Source organism: Macrosteles quadrilineatus, unplaced genomic scaffold (genome assembly GCF_028750875.1).
Source record: "Macrosteles quadrilineatus isolate MER2022 unplaced genomic scaffold, UCM_ALF_1.0 Scaffold_12__1_contigs__length_5162894, whole genome shotgun sequence".
Taxonomy (NCBI): Eukaryota; Metazoa; Arthropoda; class Insecta; order Hemiptera; family Cicadellidae; genus Macrosteles; species Macrosteles quadrilineatus.
Window position 1 is genome coordinate 1,665,197 of NW_026542605.1, and position 13,239 is coordinate 1,678,435.

Genomic DNA, 13,239 nt, shown 5'->3' on the forward strand with positions numbered 1-13,239 from the left:
TTTTTTATCAGAGTCTCCACAATCTCACCTAGTTTGAAAATTTATTTATTTATTGCGCTCGATACAAACCACTGTTCAACGACTGATACCATAGAGAAGGCTATGCTGATACATTAAATGAAAGGTAATAAAATATAAGTTATTTTAACACTATCACACCTCAATATACGAACCATTTGTAGCCCTGCAGACATGCAAGCTATTTTTACTCATTTTTATCATTAATATTTTATTATTTGTATTATAATTTATTACCAAAACTATGTTCAAGGTCAAATAGGTGTACGCAACTTATTGCCAACGTACGAAACTAAAACTTTGAAGTATACTCTACACAGCACGAAATGATTATTACTCATCCATTTGAACAATAGTATCGTGAGGTATATTTAAAACTATGGAATCTTTTTCGAACACCCGGTATATATATACATATATATACATATATATATATATATATATATAATACGTGAAGCCGTTTTTTGTTAACGCAACTCCTCCCTTATTTGTGGACCAATTTCAACGTTTGAGGTGTCAAAAGATTCGTCTCAATATGTAGTTTTGCAATAAGGTTTTAGAATTCTAAAATTCCTGCCCTTAAGAGCGTGAGGCCCACTCAAAGGTCGGGTTTTCCCCATAAGAAATACATAGAACAAATTTAAAACAAAAAAACAGCTGTTTATAAGAAGTTTTTAAGAAACTGTTTATGAGAGTGCTTTTTGGGAGTAAATATTGATGTTTGTAATATTTAGTAGGTTAAGACCAAGTTAAACAGTTCAAATCAGTTTTGTTGGAAGAACAGAAAATGCCTCAAGTTCAAAGAAGAAATATTGAACACGGTAGTAGGACACAATTAATAATAAGATATTTTGTGCGTATGAGGAGAGTAGAAAAAGAGAGACCTGGTCTAACAGATACCCATCCAGATACACATTCACTTTGTGAGATGAATAATATTTGCCAGTTCTGCTTTGCAACTTACTTTGGAAGTGAAAAAATATACGAAGCTCATAGTGTTGTCACGGTGGGAAAGTAAACTTGCCTAAATGTCAGATCAAATGAATGCATGCAAGAAATGTTTACTTCAGACACTGACAGATCGAGATATTTCAAAACATTTTGTTAAAATTACGTTAACCAACTTTCAATGGTGTTGCTGCTTTAGCCTATTCAAAGCAGGTTATGGCTGTCCAGTTGGTAACCCCGAGTTTGTGGGTAAAAAATGGAGCACATGAAATGGTTGACATCACCCCACTTTTCAGGTTACTCTACGGAGAAAATTCGTTTGATCGGGGGATGTCTCAAATCAAAGGAATAAAATGGCCCAACTTTAATTACTTAAGAAAGGTTATCAGTACGGTAACAGTGTTCTTCAATAATTCTCAATGCTGGAAAAAATTTGTTGCAACATATCAACTCGAATTGAGGCAGATCGTTTAGCATTCATTAGAAGTTATCAGTTAAAATCGAGAGCAGAAATGATGTAGGTGAACCTTGGTGACGCCATTAGAGATATTTAAAATTAGTTTCTAACAAGTTTTCAAATAACTCTTAAGATGTAACTAAAGTTACTAGAATTTAAGCATAAGGTTTTCCTCGGCGTTATGCTTCATACTAGGCGGCTCGTTGAGCCGCACGGGTTCCCTAGTATTTATATATGTTATGACAATTTGAACCAACAGTATTTTTGGCCTCTAGGAATACCAAAATGAAAAAGTAAACCAGTCCCGGGTCTAGGTCTTAGCATGAGACCTACTGTAATAGCGTATTCCCTATAAGGGAAATTTGCTAATAATCAGCATATCATTTATATTGAATGGTGTGTGTTGATGAGACCACTATTTAATCTTTTCATCAATTTCGTTGTCTCGAGCAATGCGAAAATGGCGCACGTCAACATGTTGCTCACTGTTAATGTTCAACTGACGTCATTTTTTATAACATTTCTCAAATTCCTACAGATTTGATGAGGACGGATCATCCCAAGCGCCCATCAAGTTACAACATTATGTCTGTTATCCCTCGTCCTTGAGTCAATCCACTCCACTAGAGCTTTTCGTTGTCCTTATGAGGGCCTGTTCGATGGCCTAATCAGACCAAATTCCACACCAGAACTTGTCTGTACGTCTTATAGTGAAATTTCCGATCTTTGTGAATTTTTTGTGTTCTTCAATATCAATCCTGTATTTCAATTCATATTCAGCATGACCTGTATAGATGGGCGCAATTGGCGTGGAAAAATTACTCGCTGCATGGAAGATCTGTAGAGTGATTGTAATTGGAAGATCTTATTTGCCTGATCTTTCAGCCTCAATAAACTGTTAACTATGTTAAACTGTTTTATTTTGTTTTCATGCGAAAGTATTGTACCCAAAGCTTAGCTTAAATGTTTGTATAAACATTTGACAGCTTTGGGAAGAGTAGTTTTGCCGTTGAAGGTATATTTTGAAGGTCTGTTTTTCGGCATGCAAACGTACATTTATTAAAACGAGTTCGCGAAGCATGATCAGGCCATGGGAACGGTTGCTTTATGGGTTTTTTTGTTAGGAACGGGTTTTTCGTATTTTTGACCCTCAAAACATACAATTTTACAATTGTATCATTAAAGAATTTTGTAAAGGATAAAAACAAATAATTTAGTACATTAAATTTTTTTTTACAGTTATTGGTTACGGAGAAAATTAAAAAATGTAAATTAAAACCCCTCAAGTTATTCCAATAGCGAAGATTTTTAATTATTGTTTTTTCATTATTTATAGACACATTTTTATAAAATTGGGTAAATTTATTTGTTTCTTATCATACTATTATTTTTTTATACTATATTACCCTCCCTGTAGCAGCAAACCTAGGTACCAGTTAAACCTAATGTTATTTAAATAGGTTTGTGAAAATCAAATCAAGCAAATGGAAATTCGCTTAGTCTGCAGGTTTGCTGAGGTGGGGGTATTTTTATTCATACTTTAATTTATTTCCTATTAATAGCAAATAAACTGGCATACTCTCTAAATCAATACGGTGTTTGCTTCAAACAACTATATTGTGGAAATATTGAAAAAACCACAATTTTTATACGTCTTTGGAAAATTTATTTATTTTGATGGTCTGTATTTTGACCATTATTTACGCTACATACTTGCTGTTGGGCTTAAACTGTCACAAATTTATTCTTCTTTAATGTAATAATATAAAATTTTCGGTAAAATCAACGGTTCGCGAGATTGAGTGAAAAACAATAGGAATTGCCATATTTTTTATATTTCGATAACAAGTGGCGCGCCCCGCGGCGAGCGGCAGTATCCCGAGGTGGATAACTTGGATTTTATGTTATGGGCCCAATACTAACAACATATCCAAAAATCAGAACTACCCGACCTTTTGCATACCAAAATGTCTTATTTTACTGGACTATAGTAACTCTATGAGTTAGTAACTCTATGAGTAGTAACTCTATGGTTGAGCTGATATTTCCTAAACGATGGCTTGCATTACCTTTTTTTTATAAACATTTCCATGATTTGTTCTCACTCAAAAACATGGTTTGAAGACATATTATTTTTATAATTTTTATTTTGTAATCCAACTAACACAGACTAAAGAAGATAAATTCCAACTAACCTAACCTTTACAAACAAGAATGCCATGGAGCTACTATCACTTGTGAAAATCTTTTATTTATTTTAGATTTATATCAGACTTTTGCCAAACTAAGATATTCTCAGATTTATGATCCGTAGTAATTATCTAAAGACAACTTTTAACTTTGCTTATAGTTAGTGCTTGAATGAGTTAATCTCTTCTTTTTATTTCTAACTATTTTACTCTAAAGCTTATAGACTACAACAAAGTAGAATAATGTATTTGTAATCTAATGTCTGTTTGTTTTCTGGTACTATGATCAAATAGTAAATCACACAGTGAAACATTTTCTCTAAAATCAGAGAGAATATTTAGTTTGAAATGAAACCGGACATAAAACCCACATCCAAGCAGGTACTTGGGTTTTAATAGGGTGAAATTTATTTTTGCTGTATTCATAACCAACAAACACACACATTGACATTGACATTAACATTAACCGATTAAAGTCCTTAAAAAAAATGTGTTTGGATTTCACCCACTTTTTTGGTTGTTTCATCTAGTACTTGTTAGGTACGATGATAAACACTCAACTTGCCTAGATATGAAGTCTTATAACAATTGTGTGTATTTTATTCACTTTACCCTTAAAGTTCTCAATATAAAATAGCAAAAAGTGAGCCAAGTCCACACAAATTTACCAATCAATTACATGTCACTTGGAAGAGTACCATTCAAAACACAAATCTTTTCTCATACAAATTTGAATCTTATATTTTTTTACTTTTAATCCTTAGTGCAACATGAACATTATGATTGCAGGTGTTTGTCTGGCCTTACCTACCCAAGCTGCCAGTAGAAGGCATCCATAGTCCTACACCTTTGATGAAGCTCTTCATGGCTTGGAGTCAACTTCCTAGGCAAGTCATTAGTACTCACAGTTTATATTTTTAATTTTTCACGGCTGTTGTATTTCTTATTAGAATATTATTGAGTGTGTATGTGGTGTTAAAGTTCTTCAATAAAATGCCTATATTACAACAAAATTAAAACCCCTTCCATGCAGGATTAAAGTTTGTTAAACCTCTGTTCATCTACTTTAAAAAATGAAGACAGTTTTATACAATAATTTATAAATATATTATTAAAGACTAAAGAGTCATTTTTGCTCTTGTGAACTATCCCTCAACCTCCTTATTGGCTTGAATTTTCGTATAAATTTAATTTCATTAACTGTTAGTCAATTAGCCTAAGTTAAGTTACATAAGGTTGCCACTACCTGTACATAACATGGTTTAATGGTTGAGAAGCTAAGTGGAGAAAGTGCTCGCCTTATAATCAGAAGGCTTCTGATTCGGATAAGAGTCATCAATGTTTTGATGGTTTGAAACTGGTTCCAGCTGTCATCAATCATTGGAATGTAATAAATTACAGAAACTGCTGGTCTTAGTCAGTAACAAAGCTACAAAAGGCATTTCTATTCAAAACTACAGTAAACTCATGCAGTGTTCTGGCCCTGTCTCAATGACACGATTTACTGATGATATAATCATAATGTTTCATGAATTCAGATTATTTGATGTGGCATCTTTACAGGTATTTCCCTCTTCTTATAAAGTACCAGAAGGACTCGCCAGAAGTGACCCCTCTACCTTTCATAATGACTCTACTAACCTCCACCAAGACCCATGGTTCGGTTGTCAATGCCATAATGGACATTGTAGACAAGCTTGTAAACTGGGAGGACAACATGGATGAAGATGTACCTCCCATCCCACCATTGCTTATTAACGACTTGCTTGATGTGGACAGTTATGATATTCAAGGTGGGTGTGTCTGTGAATTTGTAGGAAACAAAATATAGGCTAGCCTAAATTCCTAGCTAAGCTCTTAAGTCCTAGTTCCTTAGTCAACATTAATGCATTGCTTAATGTATTGTTTGGTTTAGGAATACATTTAGGGAGAACGATCGGATACGCAACTTTCATAAGAAAAAGTCCTGGGCAGTTCAGATAGTTTTGATGAAATGTCTCTTTGGATTACTAAACCATTGCAATATCTTCTGGGGTTCATCTTGGATGGATTTTTGATACATTTTGTCCTCCTAAGTTTCTGATGATTAGTTTTAGTTAATTGGTTTTCTGCCTCGATATTCATTGTATATTGTTTTTAAATAAAATGCATATTTTTCAGGCAAAGATAGGGACTTGACCCTAACCTGCCAAAAAACCATCAAGCCAAACTGACTGGTTGGGCAATTGGGCTTAACCTGTACTTAAATATGATCCAAACATTTTAACAACTAAATCAGTTTGTTTTGTGTAATTAATGTGTAAAAAAGTGTTAATTAAATAACTTGATAAGCAAGCTAAGTGTATGGTTAGGATATAGGGTCACTTAAAAAATTGAGAGGTTTCTTTACATCTATAAACATAGTGTAGTTTAAAACACTAGTGACAGGAAAAGTATATCTATTTTACCTACAAATAAAATGTTTAAATTATAACCCTGTGATTCACATGCCATTACACCATCAAAACGGGTTTAAATTATTACTATTACAAATACTAGTAACTTGGGTATTTGATCAAATTTCCGATTGTTTTAGGTCATACAAACTTTGGCAGCAGAATCCTGTATCCTCACATTCCGGCGGTGTTGGAAAGAATGAAGAGGAAACTCAGCCGACCTAAAGCAACTCTGGGACATCGAGACTTGACGATTCTCTCTCACGTCACCAGTCTGGTCCATGACTCCGAGACTAGTGAAACGTTGCTCTCCCTGATGATTCCTGTGGTTGGACGCAAGGCAGGGGCAGGCGAGCATGTCATCTGCCCTCTCATCACCACTGTTACCAACCTAATCACCAACGTGACTCATCCGCGAGGATACATTCGCAGTTTGGCACCACTGTTCGGCTCTGTAGTCGGGGCTGAACCTCGTAGAATGCTGTCAGCCTTGGTTAAGAGCATTGATGGGTGAGTGAGTAGTTAAAAAATAAATGTATTTAGATAATGATAACTTTTGCTGTGTTGGTGGATTAACTTGCTGAAACGTCTTTTGGTTTTGTTGAAATTCATTAAAAAACTGTGAGTCTAATGATTAAGAATTAAAAAGAAAAATCTGTTGATAATGAATTTTTTGTAGTGAGTTTGTTATTTAAGGGTTTTATAGGCACCAACCTCTAATCCTCTAATGTAAACAAATACATTTTTACAAAAACAAGAGTTTTTAAAATTCAAAATCAATACTTTAAGGTTAGCTGTGTATTATTCATTTTCACAAAGTTTTATGTATCATTCGTGTTTAAATGACTCTCTGAGGTCAGGACAACTCTTGGAAACTTGTTAAGAGGTTGAGAGGAGTTACCTTTTCTCAGGAGGAATTGATTGGCAGGCTACAGGTATTCATCAAATGCTAGAATCTTTAAGGTCTAACTAAGGTTAAGGTTTAACTAAACAACTTATTAAGGTGCACAGTGATTTAACTAATTTGGATAAAGTGCTTTATGGCTTTGGCCTGCCCCTGCAAGATACCATTACATTACCATACATTACATTACCAATTAGCGATCGTTGACCAGATGTCTGGATTGATCTTGTCAGATAAAATTTACTAGATAAGAAGTGTTTAATTTGTTTACAGTGAGGAGAATGGCCTGAATGCTCAACTTTTAGCTGATTTAAATGCCTGGAATGCCAAATGGCTTGATCAGCCAGATTTTGAGCGCCGCTTGGATGCTTTCAAGATAATCAGTCAATTAAACTCCGATGGTAAAATAACCATTGAACAAGGCGTGATTATTATCTACACGTGTTTCCACTTCATTAGAACTGTAAGTATAAGAAATGAAATGATGTATTTTTGATAGGAAGGTTATATATGATTGTGATGTTTTGCAAATATACAGTAGCCAAGCCATTGTTCTGTTATCACAGCTCAAACTAACTACTCATAAGTGGTTCTTATTGTTGTTTTGCATACATTTCTAAGATTCGTGGGGGATAGTTGTGCTATTAAAATTAAATTACTGGAAACATATTTATTGTCATGAGGGTTAACTGCACTTATGAAAGTAATAAAGAGCATTACTGTATAGGCCTACTTCATTTTCTAACTTTATGCTTTTTGTAATTTGATATATTCACTTATTTATTTGGATATTTATTGTGACTGGTATGTTCAAAATTAGTATAGTATGTACTAGGTAGGAAAAACAAAGTAAAAATATAAGGAGAATTTAATAGTTCCTGACGTTTTTAGAGAGAATAGTGTAGCAGTAACTGCCATTTGAAATACATGATACATGAACAGTAGAATTGCACAGTGAATGCAAAATTAACTACAGGACTGTATTTACGGAAACAATTCTTACTGAACTATTGTGTTTTTGTTTTATCAGGAAAAAGACATGTCGCTGAAGGACTGCGCTAGTCAGTGTCTTCACAAACTTTGTCCGAGCCTGTGCCAACAATATCCTGGAGAATTGGAGTTCCTTGTCAATAAAACAATTCTGGGGATCCTAGCGGCTGGTCTTAGAGATAAGAGAAGTGAAACTGTCCAACAGGAATCCATCACTCTTCTTGGATACATGGTTTGTAATGTTTAGTTGGTAAAGTTCATTTTCCTACAGTGCCTTAACAAGTCACTATTTCTGCCTCGACTATAATATAAGCTAATCCGGCATCTGATTTTTTGGTACTTTCAGTATTCGGGTTTTGGTCTAAAGGTATAGTATTTTTTAAGCAATATTAGTTTGGCTGTCAGAAACAATCATCAGATGTCAGGAGCAAGTGGCAGACAGTGGTTAGACTTAGCGAGGTCATAGAATTTTCCCATCAAGAGAATTTGAAGGTAATTTACATCACAGCTTGATTCATTTAAGTAGCAAATTATACTAAAAGAAAAGAAGGGATTGAAATTATATAAATATAACAGTGGAAGTGTATAAGAATTTGACACATAAGGATGTTATTGTATTCCAATATTAATATAAATTATATTGTTTTCAGGCTCGAGAATGCCCCCAAGTCCATCCGGTTCTCCGAGACTTGTCTTTGTTGGGGAATAAAATTGATACGGAAGTGGACTTTTTCGAAAATCTACAGCATTTGCAACTGCATCGTAAAGTTCGAGCCTTGTTGAAGTGAGTTGATTGTTGATTCATTGAATGGCAAATGGGTTAAACTGGTTCATCATTTGTTTACAGATAAAAATTATCAAACATGTTGTATAAAAACAAAACTGTAATTGATTCTTATTAATTTAACAGCATAGTAAATTATGTATGTAAAAATTCATTTTGGTTTTCCAGGCAAATGTCCTTTTTGCAACTTATTTTAGCCCTTAAAAATTAATAATTGATTTTGTGTTGTTTGGACGTTCAAACCAAAACTCAAATCTCAAAACTACTAAAAATTTGGAAAAATGTTTTTTTTTTTTAATTCAATGGAGGAGTTTCAAAAGTCATAACTCTTAAACCATGGCACTTAATATAAACTTAAATTTTAATTTGGAATTGACGATATTAATTTGATTCTGTTAACAGATTTTGTGATGTCTGCAAAACACTGTCGAAGCCACTCAACACACGGACCCTGACTCAGTTTGTTCTACCAATAATCTCCAACTTCCTTTGTTCAGAAAAATACCAGAATAAAAACACCATTGTGGATGCTGCTATTGAGGTAACGTAAAAAACTGTCGATGATTATCACACAAAATTTAGAATTTTAGCATTTAGCATAAATATTTGTGAATATTTGTTGGATTAATTTTTAGCCAACAATGATGGACATTTATGAAACAATAGAACATTTTTTATTACCTTTTTAAATTACTCACCTTTTTGGTATGTTCTTTGAGATTTTCGTCACCTGTTGAGAAGTAGTAGCTAAGTCTTTAAAATATTTTTGTTTCATTGTGAGGCAAAAATATAACAGTCAGTTGATGAACTATGCGAATACATTTTTTTAATATTTTACAACTAGTAATCATATATCTATTTTCAGGTTTTAGGAACTGTGTGCAAAATGCTTCCATGGCATCAGTATGAATTAGTTCTTCGGTTTTACTTAGGGAAGTTAAAAAGTTCAGTGGAATACCAAAAACAGCTTGTTAGAATAATAGTCATAATCTTAAACGCCTTTCATTTTGACCTAAGCAATGCTGACTTAAAAGAAACACCTGTGATTGAAAACACTGTGAAAGATTCCAAACCGACAACTGATGAGAATAGTGAGGAAAATAAGGAAAATGAGGAAAACAAAGAAGAAGAAGATTCACAAGAAGACAAACCAAAAGAAGATGATTTAGAGGAATTGTTAGACAAAGACGAGTCAATGATGACACAAGATGACACAGAGGTAATGGAAGTCCAAGAAGAAGTTGTACCTGTGATTGAGAGACAGATCGTTCTGAACAAGTCTCTTGCGACAAGAGTTATCTACACGATAAGAACGATCCTGCTGCCGCAGCTTCACAGAACGATAACAGCTCGTACTCAGAGTGATGCGATGCACAAAGTGAACCGTAAGATGGCTGGGCCTGACCGGGACGAGGAAGACATTCTGCGTGTGCCGATAGGACTGGCCATGGTGAAACTGTTGCAGCGACTACCTGAGGAGGTGCTGCAACAGAACATCTGTGGGTAGGTGGACTAACTATAGCCAGTGTATTTTCCAAAGAGTAGTTTAGTTAGTTGTTGGTTGCTGTGATATAAAGGTTTGCTGTGATATCGATATAATAAGTTGTCCTTTTAGTTTTGTTTAGGCTATTAAACCCTTCACAGTAGTTTGACGAGCTTGGCTTGTCTAGCGTGAAAAGTCACTGCTACTGTTTGACTATCCCGGTAGGCTATAGAATCACTGTACTATTTAGAACTAGGACTGTATAACACACTGTCCAATAGTTGCTTGATTTTTTGTATCTCTTCCTGAAAGAAAAAAAAAATTGAAACCCCTTCAAAATTTCCATGTTGACAGTATCCTGATGAAGCTGTGCACCTTCCTCAAGTCTCGTCTGGACAGTGTGCGACGCATCACCAGGGAGACTCTGCAGAAGGTGATTGTTACCCTCGGACCCAAGTATCTGCTACAGCTGGCACAAGAGATGTCCACCATACTGACCCATGGCTTCCATGTCCACGTCATGGTGTACTCTCTACACAGTGTGTTGGTGGCGGTGAAAGGTCTGCTGCAACCGGGGGATATAGACCCGTGTGTCCCTATCATACTGCAGGTAACATGCTAAGTTCGGTTGATTTCGATTAGAGTATGTAGATTTCTTATTGAATGTTACAATCTTAAGTCATTTTTATTTGCATTAATGCTACAATATACAACATGGTGAGTTTTGAGACAGAAACTGATCATATGATTGGGCTTTAAATTAACTAGCTGTTACCCAAGGGCTTCACCCCGTTCGACTTCATAAGTATTAATAAAACTATTGATTGGTTAAGGCTGAAATAAACAAAACAGATTACAGTAATACAAACAAATAATCACACCTGATTTTAATCTATATCTATAAAAGAGGATGTTTGTATATATATTTGTTTGTTTGTTTGTTTGGGGGTGATAAACTCGGACACCGCTGAACCGATTGCCACGAAACTTGGTACATACATGTAGAATGTCATGGAATAGGTTTATACACCATCAATTTCGTGATCCGTCCAATAGGCTCCGCCCCAGTGGCTCTGGAGTTTCCCATGTTAACCTTATGAGAAATGGAATTAATGAATCTTAACAGCTGTTTCAATTAAACAAGTTGGTTCTGTTCTATGATGTTCAATAGCATTAAAGTTACAAGGATTACCAACAGGGTGCAGCACTATTATTTCTTTTACATTTATGACAACAGCTAATTTGCAACCAAAAAGGTGAGTGAGCGTAGCGAACGAGCTAACCTGAAGGCAAGTGAGCGTAGCGAACGAGCTAACCTGAAGGCAAGTGAGCGCAGCGAACGAGCTCCAACCTAAAGGTGAGTGAGCGTAGCGAACGAGCTCCAACCTAAAGGTGAGTGAGCGTAGAGAACGAACTTCAACCAGGACGTGATTGAGCCATGCGAACGAGATCATCTTGAAAATTAAGAAGTTAAACGGGGCAAAGCCCGCGGGTTACAGCTAGTCTAAATATATAAAAGGCAAAGCCCTCACTGACTCACTCACTCAACACTAATTCTCCCACCTCCCATTTACCTAGGAGGCTGAAATTCGGTACACCGATTCTTTGGGCATTAAATAAGAAAACTAAGTAGTTTTTATCCTGATCGGGCTTTCGGGCTCTGCCCCAGTGGCTCTGGAGTTTCTCATGTTAATCTTATGATTTTTCATATTTAAAAGGAATTAATGAATATTTAGGAAGCATGTGACGAGTCAAATGATTCTGAGTGTAAAATAGGGTCTTTAGATGCATAATGTGCCCTTATTTGGATACTTTTTTGTTACTGTAATAAAGGTAAAATTCGGCAATCATAGCAAGTTTACTGCTTCTTATTTATTTTTAAGACTTGTTACTAAATCTATTATCTCTGAGCGCAACTCATTGTAACTCTTGATTGCAGGCTTGTAGGACAGATCTGTTTGGGAAGACTGCAGAAGAGAAAGAAGTGAAGCAGATCGCTGGTAACCTGATGGAGGCTCGAGCAAACCGCAGCTACGACATGTACCACATTCTGGCGGAGTTTGTGTCACAGAAGAGTCTTATAAACTTGATTGTTCCTTTGAAAGAGGTTGGTTATTGAGTTGTGTTTGTGGTCAAAAAGTTCTTTTCAAATTTGGAAGAGTAAAGTTATTTTAAATAGCTATTAAGCTGCAGTTTTAGGGTGATTCATTCAATATAACTTAATTACAACTAACTTTATAATATTGGGACAAAAAAAAACCTCAGGAACCTTTACTAAAGACCAGATATGGCAGATATAAGTAATATGAGAGATAATTGTGCGTTGTGGTAAGTGTTAATGATAAGATGAGAGCAGAGACTGGCCAGAAGGAAGACACCCATTGGGAATTATTAAGGATGAGGTAGTAAAAATCGTGCAAAAATTATGTTATGTTGGTCTCAACATCTCGTTGATTGGAGTCTCAGAAAACAGAAGTTTTTTTGGGGCAACTGGTTGGTGAGGCCCGGAACTGATTTCAGGGTGTCTACCAACCGGGAAATCCGGGAAAACCGGGAATTGTACTTAATTTTTTACTGGCCATGAAATGTACGGGAATTGTCCTTAAATGCCAGACTATGTCCTTAAATTTTTAATGGGCCATAATTATTGATCGCTGGTTGGTTAGGAGCTCATAAAAGGTTTATCAGATGTTTGTTTACATTTTCATAATTTATTACTAGAGTAATTATGCAATAAAAATCCCATTAGCAATCTCAAACCCATTAATATTTTATCACGACAATCAAGTGTCAAGTCAAGTACTTCCAAGAACTGTTGACTCAGCAGCTAGCTCATAAAAGTTGTATCACTTTTATTCCTTTACAACTTCTTTTTTTATTACTAGGGTAATTATTATTAGATCCCAAACCTATTTTATCGTGAAAATAATAGCTTTATAATGGCTGTTAAATTTCACTTCTTACTTGTACTTTCGGCTCAATTTGCCGCGGCCATTGCCTAGTGCCATAAAACTGCTTATGGTTTCATATT

General features: G+C 35.2%; 1 protein-coding gene across 1 annotated transcript in view; it reads left to right on the forward strand.

The window, feature by feature from the left end:
* The window catches only part of LOC129004848 (small subunit processome component 20 homolog), a 45,570-nt gene that overhangs the window by 17,059 nt on the left and 15,272 nt on the right, over positions 1 to 13,239 (forward strand). The window contains exons 17-26 of the mRNA XM_054433514.1: positions 4,402 to 4,499; positions 5,176 to 5,405; positions 6,188 to 6,557; positions 7,225 to 7,414; positions 7,982 to 8,173; positions 8,592 to 8,725; positions 9,128 to 9,266; positions 9,591 to 10,228; positions 10,563 to 10,818; positions 12,148 to 12,315. Coding sequence (XP_054289489.1) covers positions 4,402 to 4,499; positions 5,176 to 5,405; positions 6,188 to 6,557; positions 7,225 to 7,414; positions 7,982 to 8,173; positions 8,592 to 8,725; positions 9,128 to 9,266; positions 9,591 to 10,228; positions 10,563 to 10,818; positions 12,148 to 12,315 — 2,415 coding nt within the window. The remainder of the gene's footprint in view (positions 1 to 4,401; positions 4,500 to 5,175; positions 5,406 to 6,187; positions 6,558 to 7,224; positions 7,415 to 7,981; positions 8,174 to 8,591; positions 8,726 to 9,127; positions 9,267 to 9,590; positions 10,229 to 10,562; positions 10,819 to 12,147; positions 12,316 to 13,239) is intronic.